The sequence below is a fragment of the Epinephelus moara genome, chromosome 9 (genome assembly GCF_006386435.1).
Source record: "Epinephelus moara isolate mb chromosome 9, YSFRI_EMoa_1.0, whole genome shotgun sequence".
In the NCBI taxonomy this organism is placed as follows: Eukaryota; Metazoa; Chordata; class Actinopteri; order Perciformes; family Serranidae; genus Epinephelus; species Epinephelus moara.
The window spans coordinates 38,024,084-38,035,261 of record NC_065514.1 but is presented as its reverse complement, the minus strand read 5'-3'; the positions used below and the strand labels follow the sequence as shown (position 1 = coordinate 38,035,261).

The window sequence follows — 11,178 nt, the reverse complement described above, 5'->3', positions numbered from 1 at the left end:
GCAACAGCTGGAAGGCAGAACCAGACAGTAGCCTGAAAAGTTAATTCATTTATTTTATAAAAGATTTATAGAATAATGGCTGACTTTTTGCCAGACTTCGACTTTGTGGAGGAGGAATTTGATTTTGCAGAGTTTGATGGCCGCCCTTATTTATTTGAGCCAGAATACACTGACGAAGAGCTTCGTGAAGTTGAAAAACGGAGGAGGAGAGAGAGAGAGGCGCAACAGGTAGAGGACGAGAGAGGAGGAATGGCTGCTGCAAGGCTACATAGCTCTGGAGATTGGTGGAGTACCTGTGAATGCTGTGCCCCAGTGCCCACAGAAGAGGAATGCCTCTGTTCCAAGGAATGGGACCGGTTGCAGCCTTATTTTCAAGGTCTGGATGTGAGGACGAGACACCTCCACCTGGAGTAGTATCCAGCTGGGCTTTATCTAGAACTGGCGAGATATATTTCGGCCGCACTTTGGAAAGCAGAGCTAACGGGGTAAACAAACATGGCAGCACACCGGTAAGACAGCACGTTTACATGTCGTTTTCTATATGTTCTCTGACATTTATCCTAACGATATGAGGCGGTCTTTGTGGAAAAAAAGCTTGTTTAGTGGACTAACTTTGCACTTGAAGATTGCCCGTTCACTTACGTTTTAACAGGTCTGATGCTACTATGCGCCCCAGCTGTATCTAGGCTAACGGCTAACTTGCTAACTATTATTTTTATGTCACTAGTCACTTGAAACAAATTTAGGACAATAGGAGACAGGTTGAAATAAACCGAAATTTCCCTTTAACCTCAATCACTGCGTGATTATATAAAGGTAGAAAAATAAATAAAATACAGAGGAGGAGAATAGAATATGAAACAGCCTTTATTTCATTAAAAACTAAATGAAAACAACAAAATAGGAGTGCTATTCTTGACCAGTACGTCAAAAGACATGCAGGCCAGGGAAACGAAACAAACAACCCCATGAATCTCTTTATTAATAGCCTATAAAATGACGTGTTTTCTCCTGCGGGACGGGAGAAGACACAACATCAATGCATTTCTATTATTGTGCGGGCATAAATTCTCAGACTTTTGCGGGAGCGGGCGGGAGTGGACATATACATTGCGGGAGCGGGCGGGAGTGTAACACACACGTTGTGGTTGCGGTCGGTAATGGTCAGAAATTCAGCGGGAGCGGGCAGGAGCGGGTTGAAGAAAACAGTCCCGCGCAGGGCTCTACCACATACAGCACATTAATTGGCTCAGCCCCTTCTCGCCCCGCTCACTCTTCTTTTGTTTAGCAGACCACAAATGAAACATGAATTAGTGAGCTTGATAACCCTTTGGTCCCTCCGCCTCACCCCCTGCCACTAGGAGACCATTGGCCATGAGGAGAGTGGGCAGAAGCTCCAGAGACAGACCTTCCATGGCAGCTGTAGCAGTACCCTAGCCCAGGGGGCGGGTACAGTGGGTTGGGTCTAATCTGTGTAACAGCAGCAACATAAAGTTTACTGATCTGGCTGGGTTTTTTTGCTGGGCCGACTGAATTCGAGTTGCTACAGCCACTACTGATGGTTGGTGTCCGTGACCATCCACCATTTTCTGCTTTTCTCACTTCGGCATATATGTGATGTCACTTTACTAACAGACGACCGCAATAAAAGCACCAACTTTTTCCATCTCCAAATTTGATTTTTATCGATTTAGGCATTACACAAATTGATTAAAAACTGTTACAATAAAAATTGCAATACCTAAGAGAAACTGTTTTTTGTACCCCTATTATATCTTGGTAATGGTAATGAATGTGTACCTAAATTGAGGGGGCCACACACATTGTGAACACGGTCTGTTGAAGGTTCTAGAAAAAAGTGAAGAAAAAAATCCCATGATTTGGGTAACCCTCGTAGTCCCAGCCTTTTTTCTACTGTACCTGAGCCATCGTTAAGATACAATCTTTGCCCACATCCCCTCCTCTTTGTTGAGTTCATTGCATTCTGAGTCATCCTCCTCAGACATTTTTATTTCATTCAAACACAGTCTCAGTAAATTAGAATTGATTTGTGTGTAGCCTGTATGATATCCTCACATGGCTCTGAGTGTTGCATACCAACTGGCCAATCAATCAATCAATCAATTTTATTTATAAAGCCCAATATCACAAATCATTTTGTGATATTGGGCCTCACAGGGCTTTACAGCATACAACATACCTCTGTCCTTTGGAACCTCTCAGCGGATAAGAAAAAAACCCTTTAACGGGAAAAAAAAAAAAAAAAAAAGCCAATTTGATTTACTGTAACTAGACAGTCCTGAGACATTTCCAGAAATCAGAGAGAGCAGGAACAAGTTGAGCTCTCTGTTAAAATCTGTGCCAGTGGAAAACCTCAGTAAAGGTCCTTGTTTTTCTATGAATCTGAATTCCAGTCTGTTAGTTCACAGCTAACTCTTCTCAGGACCATGTGTGTGTCTGTGCTGTTTTTTGATATTTGTTTATAACTGTAAATGTTCAGTTGTCCTCAGCTTCATCTTGATCATGACCAACAAACCTTGGTTGTAAGTTGATGGCACACCAAATCAACATTTCTCTCTCCTTTTGTCTCACATTTCCCAGATGACGATGATGATGGCAAAGCTACAACTCAGCCCCTGTTGAAAAAAGGCAGGAGATCCACTTTCATGTGTTGCCTTAAAACTCTTCTCTTCCTTTCTCTGCTTTTTTGCTTTATCTCCATTCAGCCTTCTGTCATCTCATTTTCCAAAGTGTATTTTGAAATCCCCTTGTATTAACATTGCATCCTGCACCCTGCTGTCTCTGTCTTGTATCTCTACACGTCTGTTTCATGTTTCCGGCCTGCTAGCTTCTTGGCTTTGGGGAATAACATTTTGTCTTTTCCTCTCTTTCTTATGCCCTCCTATTACCAGTCTCCAGCTTGTAGCTCAAGCCCAGTCTCTGAAGCTGCGCTGTATGTGATAGTGCCTTTAACTCAGTCCAGGGGTATTTAATATTGTGTGTTTTCATTTTCTCTTGCCTGCTGCTGCTTCTCTCTCTGGAGGAGATTTTCTGTACTTTCTTTTCCAGGATGAAAACTGCTCTCCTCTGTTCATGTTTCCAGTCCTGTCCAGCTAACTCTTGAGCTTCTCACAGCTTGTTTTCCTGCTTGTTATTGATGGTGTTATCCCTGTGTTCATCACTCATACACCAGAAATATACTTACCTTTACCAAAACTTTAACGTGCAAAAATTGAACTTTTAAAAGAACCACACTTACTCACAAAAGCCCTTGCAAATGAAAAGTTACACTATAGTTACGCTACAGATTTGACTTGTTCTGGTTTGCCCTGTAGCAGATGATGTAGCTCAATAGTGGTGTGTAGCAGACATTATTCAGTCACTTCACTGACTCTATGACTCTTCACATAGAAACACTTGGCTATTAACCACACCAGTGCTCTTGAATGATTTAGCCCAATAACTACAATTTGCTTTTACTGTACATTATTATTTACTACATCATTATTATTATTTACTATTCTCCAAGGCATACCTTTATTGTCCATTTTCTAATTTCAAGGCAGTCATTGATATCTGTTCATCTCAGTACACCATGACCATTAACTGGAACTGAAATGATACGTCAAACATTTATTTTCACGGTGTCTGCAGGGTCCTACACACTGTTTAAAGTTGCAAAATCATTTTAGGGACAATCAAGGCCCTTTCAGACCAAAGAAAAATTGACATTGGGGACATACAGTTCAATTTTTTTTTTTTTATTGAAAGATAAATATAACAATGCTATATCATCACAACAATAACTTTTCTTTTCTTGTTTAATAGCAGAGACCAGCAGAATGACTGTAGGACACATTAACAATAAATCTTTCCAACATTAATGAAAACTGTCAGAATCAGAATAAGATTTATTACAAAGTAGGTTTTCACTTAACGGAAATTTGCTTTGGCCTTTGGTGCATACAAAAGAACATTACAATAAAAAAATGAAAGCATTTATTTAAAAATGAACTTTTCTCTGCAGATAGTTTTCTCTGTATTTGTTTTTTTACACTATAGTACCAGTGTCTTCCTGGAATGCAGAGGATCAGTCTGAAAAACTTCACTATGAAATGTTTTTTAAAAATGTGTGTGTGTGTGTGTGTGTGTGTGTGTGTGTGTGTGTCAACCGTCCCTGCAGACAAGAAGAGCCCAACTGTACCACTGAACGTGTCTGACCAGAGGCTGCTGGAGGCCAGCCAGCAGTTCCGGAAGAAACAAGGGAAGGGCACAGTGGATGTCTGGTGGCTGTTTGATGATGGAGGTGAGTCTGGGAGAAAGAAATATGTCAATTTTAGTTAGTCAGATGGTGAGTGTCAAAAGATCTGGATCAGAATGATCACAAACAAATCTGGATATCCTGTGCTGTATAAAAGACTACATATCACATTGTAGGCTAATACCTCTGTAGAGACCAACATTAGAAGCGCAAATGTGTTTTTATTTGAAGAGACAGAAAACAATCTATATATACATACTATGTTTGTGTATGAATCCGCTTTTACGTCCGGAACCTCCTGTCTACAACGGGCTTGAGATGCGCCCCTGTTAAGGACGCTGATCGCCTTTGATTTGGCTGTGCAACTGCATGCCTTTGTTGCCTTTGCTGACGTTGACCCCAGCAGGATTTGAACCCTTGACCGTCCACGTGCGACGAGTGCTTTAACCACTACACTACATACATCAAGGGCTCTATTAACTACACACAAGAAGATTCACTACACTACATATACGTACATACATACATACATACATATATACATATGTATATATATATATATATGTGTGTGTGTGTGTATATATATATATGTGTATATATATACACACATATATATACACACACACACACATATATATATCTATATATATATATATATATATATATATAGATATATATAGATATATATATATAGATAGATATAGATAGATATATATATAGATATATATATGTATTTAGAAATCTGTATTGGGTAAACTGAATATTGTCTAAAAATATAGAACATTGCATGTAAGCATTTGGCCCATAAACTAAAAATAATAATAAACTAAAATAATGTTAAAAAGTTACAGACACAGACATACATGTACACAGAACAATATGAGTAATAGAAAGGAGCACACAGAGGCACTGGAGTCTGAGCTGATTACAGAGAAACGAAAAAGGCAGATCAATCCACAGCTGTTAGAAACATCAAATCTTTTAGTGAAGTGTTGATCAGTGGAGCTGATAGAGCCAATATGTTAATTTGACTCATATTTTATTAGGCATAATGATTTGGGGTCTCTGTCATATCAGCAGGGTGTAAAGATGTGAACAAGGCCAGAGGCATGACTCATATGTTAAAGACACTGTGGCATGTGACACTTCAAATCTGGCTCCTCATCATCATGTCCGCAAAGCTGTTGTTAGGAATACATGACTGTCACTGACAATTTACATATTCTGTACTTAAACTTCAGCAAAGTGAGACACAGTGGATGTAGTGTACTCTGTGTTGTGAACCTGTTTGATGTTCTTGTCCAGGTCTGACCCTGCTCATCCCCTACCTGCTCACCAACAAGAAGAGGTGGAAGGAATGCAAGATCCGTGTCTTCATTGGAGGCAAGATCAACAGGATTGATCATGACCGCCGAGCGTAAGTACTGCACGCTATCCCCATCCTCCATGTCAGATTTGAAGGTTAACAGAAGTAGATAATATGGGTTTAAATTACTTTTTTTTTATCACAGTGCAATATTATATTGATTCTTTGGACTATTAGATATTTGCCGATATTACAAAGTCTGCCACTTAGGGGTGCACAATATTGTTGGGTTTTTTTTGCCGATATCTGATATTCCAACATGTAACAACTAATTTGACTGATAACCGGTATATCCCCTTTTTCCCTAACCAATTGTAGTGATCATCAAGTCTCTTCTGTAGTGGAATTAATATCATATTCTGCATGCATACTCTTATTGTGATGGCTCACCAGCAGATGGAGACATGAAATACAATAAATTCTTATAGTTCATTTTAAAGCTGATATTGGCCGGTACTGATGCAGTGCCGATATTATCGTGCATCCCCATTTGCCATGATGCGATTTAAATCTTATGTGATTTTGGGGCCTGTGATTGATATGAGACAATAATATCCGATCATTTATCGCAATCTGTCACAGAAGAAGCTGCCACCTCTTTCTTTTTTGCTGTTGGCCATAAAAGATAAAAACAACACATAAATAATATAAATCATTGTTACCTGTTAAGTGCAGTAAAGTTTACTTTACTTTGACTCCACTAACACACATAAAACAGCACATGGGAATAGTTTGCCTTCAGGGCTTTCTGTCAGAGAGATCTTTCTGGAAGAAATCTTTTCATTTTAAACCTTTTCCTAAAACTTCAGGACTATCTGGCTTAAAGCCCTGAAGGCAAACTTCTCCCAACAGACATAAAACAACAACATAATTTAACAAAAGCATCAAATTCAGCTCAATACAAACTGTCAAGGTTCACAGATATAGTATCAACTGTAGTAGACTTGTAGAGTATTTCTTCATTGATAGAAGAGAATGGCACTGAAGGCTTTTCTCACTGGAAAAGATGTTTTCTCTCCTCATCATATGGTTTGTTTATCTGGTTGGAGTTAGCCCGTGATAGACGGTGATAGACAGATGCTTCATCCAATCACCTGCCAAGTATTTTTTGAAAGTGTCTGCCCTTTTCTGGACAGTTTTCAGTGACTGCGTCACAGATGGTTCCGTGTAACAAACTGTCCAGCATGTCAGGTCATTATGTACAACTCAAACATACCTTTTTGTAATTGGCTGCTCCGAGGTGACTGTTTGATTGATGTCCTTGGTGCATACTTTGGGACACTGTGTAGTCAGGACACAGAATGGGACATATGACTGAGGAAATTACAGATTTACAGAATCTCTGTATGACAAATGGTCAATCTTAGGCTGTTTTTATTTTAGGTGAAGGTCTAGTGTGTAGGATTCTCCCGTGTGCCCAGTGTGTAGTAGAACTACAGTGGCTGATGCAAAAATGCAAATGGCCCTATCTAGAGCCAGCATTTAGTTTGTCCGTCCTGGGCTATTGTAGAAACACCATGGCGATCTCCATAGAGGAGGACCCGCTCCCTATGTAGATATAAAAGGCTCATTCTTAAGGGAACAAAAACACAGTAATCCTTAGTTTCAGGTGATTATACACACTGAAAAACATAGTTATGAATATCGTATTTCATTTCTGCCAATTTGAAACCTTTAATCCTTCACACTGCACCTTCAAGTTTTTAGTGACCATAAATGCAAAAACTTTGATTCAAGTCTGAACTGACTCTAAGTCTTGAAAATAATCTTTGCATAAAAATGCAAAACTTACATAAAAACGAAATCTGACTTAAAAGTTGATGTAACTGCCTACTCAACAAGGCAAATTAACTAAAGGATCTTTCTGATGGTTTTGCACCAGCCAGTATGTTTAAATTTACATTACTGCTGACCAGTTCCCATACAAAGTTTAGACTTGAAGCTAGGGCTGGGCAGTATGACAAAATTTTCATATCACGTTTTTTTTTAAAAATCATATCAGTTTCACTGTATTTCACGGTATTTTGCTCGAGTTCGGCCCACTTGACATGCTGCTGTGTTGTGCTATAGCCTAATCAAGTGCTGGAATTTGTTATTTACGTGACAACGCCTGAACGCAACACAGGCTCCACTCCATTAGTGCCGTGCTTGGTTATAATTGTCTCGGACTTGGGTTGGCTTCGGTCAGGAAAATGCGGCCCGAGCCGTGCTCTTGTGTGCTCACCTGTGTGTGTGTTCGTACGTGTCTGTGTCTGTGTGTGCGTGCGCGTACGTACGTGTGTGTGTGCACGCGCGCGCATCCGGGCGAAACTCCGCCATGCATGATACAGAGAGCAGAGGAGAATTGTAAATGCGCAACCATGTAGAGACAGAAATGACATGCCGTCATGTAAATAAGATAAATAACGTAAGGCTATTTAGTTTGTTTAATAAAAGGATGAGATGCGACTGACAGCTTTAGAAATTCTTACCAGTAATATTGGCTTGTTTGAGACCTGAACTAGCTGCAGACAGTTAATCCGCCTCAGTGAATGTTTTGTCTCCACATCATTTTTATCAAAGTTGTCATGTGGTTATGTAGTGGAGTGCAAGGTCTGCTTTGAAAACTCTCCTGTGGTGTGTTCAAGGACATTTGATAACGTCACTTACACAAGAAGTAAAGGAAACCAAAACACTTACTGAATGTTTTCTTGTTATTGTGGGAAAAGCTTTCCTCATCAGATTTCATTATTCTCTGGTAATTACCATGCCATTATGAAGGCATGTAGAGTATCGACGGCAAGTATCGATCTTTTATTATATACATTATTCATTTTTGCAAATATGCATTTTAATTCAACTTTTGGTACTGAAATAATAAAATCAAGTGCTTTTTGGGTCCACTAGATGGTGCGTATATCTTTTTTTCCTGGTGAGGTCAGCAGAGGTCTCAGTCAGCGGCATTTGGCAGGAAGTTAATCAAAACAAAGATGCAGGCACCTGAGAAAGTGATCAGAAATGTGCCATCTGCGTTTAAATCAAACATCTGGACTTACTTTGGATTTATTAACATGGAAGGAAAGGAGGACTTGGATATGATGCATGCAATTTACAAGCAGTGTCATGTGAATAAAAATACTCCAGGAATACTACAACAATGAAGGCTTACCTCACACTCCACCATCCAGAGATAGCGTTAGCCACTGACCTCCAAGCTAAAGCTAAACCCGCTCTGCAGAAAAATCAACCAACACTGGACACACTTAGCTTGACAAAACTACCATCCAACTCTGAGAGATCTAAGAAAATTACACAGTCCATCACCTACTTCATGTGCAAAGATCTGCAGCCATACTGCGTTGTGAAAACAAAGGCCTTTTTTTAGATGCTAAAAACACTGGAACCCAGGTATGCGACTCCTCCCAATGTTTTTTTTTTTACCAACACAGCTGTACCCAAGCTCTACAGAGAAGTGAACATAAAGCTGAAGAATCTCTGAGTACAGCAGGAAGGGTGGCATAAATTTGTGACGCCAGGACTTCAAAGTCAGTGGATTCATATGTGAACAGAGACCTGGCGACTGCTGTCTGACGTTACACTGGAGCAAACATTGCAGACCTGCAAAATGCAGCACAAGAATGGGGTATTGTGGTTGTAAAAGACAACACATCTAACATGGGTGTTGCCATTCAGTTAACAGGATACCTGTAAGTGTTTCGCTGACACGCTTAATCTGGCCTCGCAGTAGGCTTTAAATCAGTGAAAATGTTTAAAGTCAGATAAACAGACTGAAAACTTTCTTTTCTGGTACAATGAGAGCAAGTCTACCGGAGTCAAATTCCGCAATGGATTTGAGGGTGCAAAAAACTTTGCATGTGTACAACCCCTAAAATAGCTATATAAAGACATAGTGGAGTGATGACGTCCTGTGCAAAGTATGAAGTCATGCTCCCTCTGTGTGTGTTGCTATGCTCGCTTGTTCATTTTTGTAGTAGAAGGTGCGGTCGGTGCATGTGAGTCGTGTATGTCCCCATCATTTTTATGAATTACTTTCTGTCCTGTTGAAAGATGATAAATATGTCATTCTCTTATTTGGCTTGTTTGTTTTACCTGAGCAAAATACATTGGTTCATATGGAGGCATTGTTTTTTAGGACATAAGCATTGTATTTATTTTTGGACATCTGTCTATTTGTCAGTAAGCAACAGACTCACTCACTCACTCACTCACTCACTCACTCACTCACTCACTCACTCACTCACACACACACCATAACTGACAGACTACTACCGTCTTTTTGCTGAGCTAAGCTAACCATGTCCTGATTCCAGCTCTGAATGTAAAACTCAGTAGTGATTACTATTTTTGCCATCTGACTCCCTGACAGAAAGGCAAATTAACCTATTTAACAAAATGTTTTACTAATCCTTGTATGTAAAAGGATTGAATATTTCCAGTATTATCTATATCTGCATAAACCTAACCTTCAAGACAGCATCTGGTTGTATAGCACAAAGGCTTCTCTCACCCTCTGCTGCTCTTCTATTGTCCTCCCCACTCACATTCACACTGTCTGTCTCTCATTGTCCCCTACAGCTGCCTCCTACCTCCTTTTGTTTGATAAAATTAGCTTGGTGCTAGCAGCCGAGCCCTCTATCTCTGAGCACAGCTCTCCGTGTATTTTGAAATCCCCTTTGTGTGTGTGTAAAACCAGAAATTGGCCATTTCCACAGACTTCAATGTTTACCCGCAAATTTGAATGGATTTACACTACAATGTTTTGTTTCGCTGATAGGCAATTAATTTGCAGTATATATTTGTTGATTTTTTTTTTTCTCTCCTTACATTTTTTGGTTGTTCAGGTATCAGCGTATATGTTTAACTTTTCACTTTTTCCTGCTTTCTTTAAAATCAGCCAGTTTGAAGGGTCACCCAATTTAGGGGTGTGCCATATCATAACATTCATATGAAAAATTCATATTGTGATACTTACAGTATTTTGACTTGTTGACATACTGACGTCGTACTATTACTCTCAGCAATAACAAGCATAGCTGAAAGTGCAATTATTACAGACTCCATGGTGGTTCCAAAAAGAGGAGCAGCTTCAGTTGTGTGGAATAAACTGTGGCGTCCTGAAGGTTTTACAAACAGCCCCAGACTTCTCAGACTCTTTTAGCGACTTACCACTCAGAGGCTCCTCTGGCAGCAGCACAGCGTCTCTCCCTCTCCTCTCTTGCCGTGGGAGTCAGTGTCGTGAAGTGATTTTGTCACAAACCTTTGTGTTAGTATGTATTTTTACATCTTCACTGACCAGGTCAAGAACCCCTGAGGATCATGTTCCGCCAGGACAGCTATCATGGCGTCAGGAGTGCTAGATGGACAAGTTAGACTAATTTTAGTTGGCCCAAGGCCAAGTTAAATTTGGCAAAGCACCATTTAGGTAACAGTATACATTATCTCACAAAAGTGAGTACACCCCTCACATTTTTGCAAATATTTTATTTTATATATATATATGTATATATATATATATATATATGTATATATATGATGTATATGTATATATATG

General features: G+C 39.7%; 1 protein-coding gene across 1 annotated transcript in view; it reads left to right on the top strand.

Annotated features, from left to right (window-relative positions):
• The window catches only part of slc12a2 (solute carrier family 12 member 2), a 122,824-nt gene that overhangs the window by 91,592 nt on the left and 20,054 nt on the right, over nt 1-11,178 (top strand). Inside the window, exons 21-23 of the mRNA XM_050052657.1 lie at nt 2,602-2,649; nt 4,184-4,306; nt 5,567-5,678. Of these exons, the coding sequence (XP_049908614.1) occupies nt 2,602-2,649; nt 4,184-4,306; nt 5,567-5,678 (283 nt within the window). The remainder of the gene's footprint in view (nt 1-2,601; nt 2,650-4,183; nt 4,307-5,566; nt 5,679-11,178) is intronic.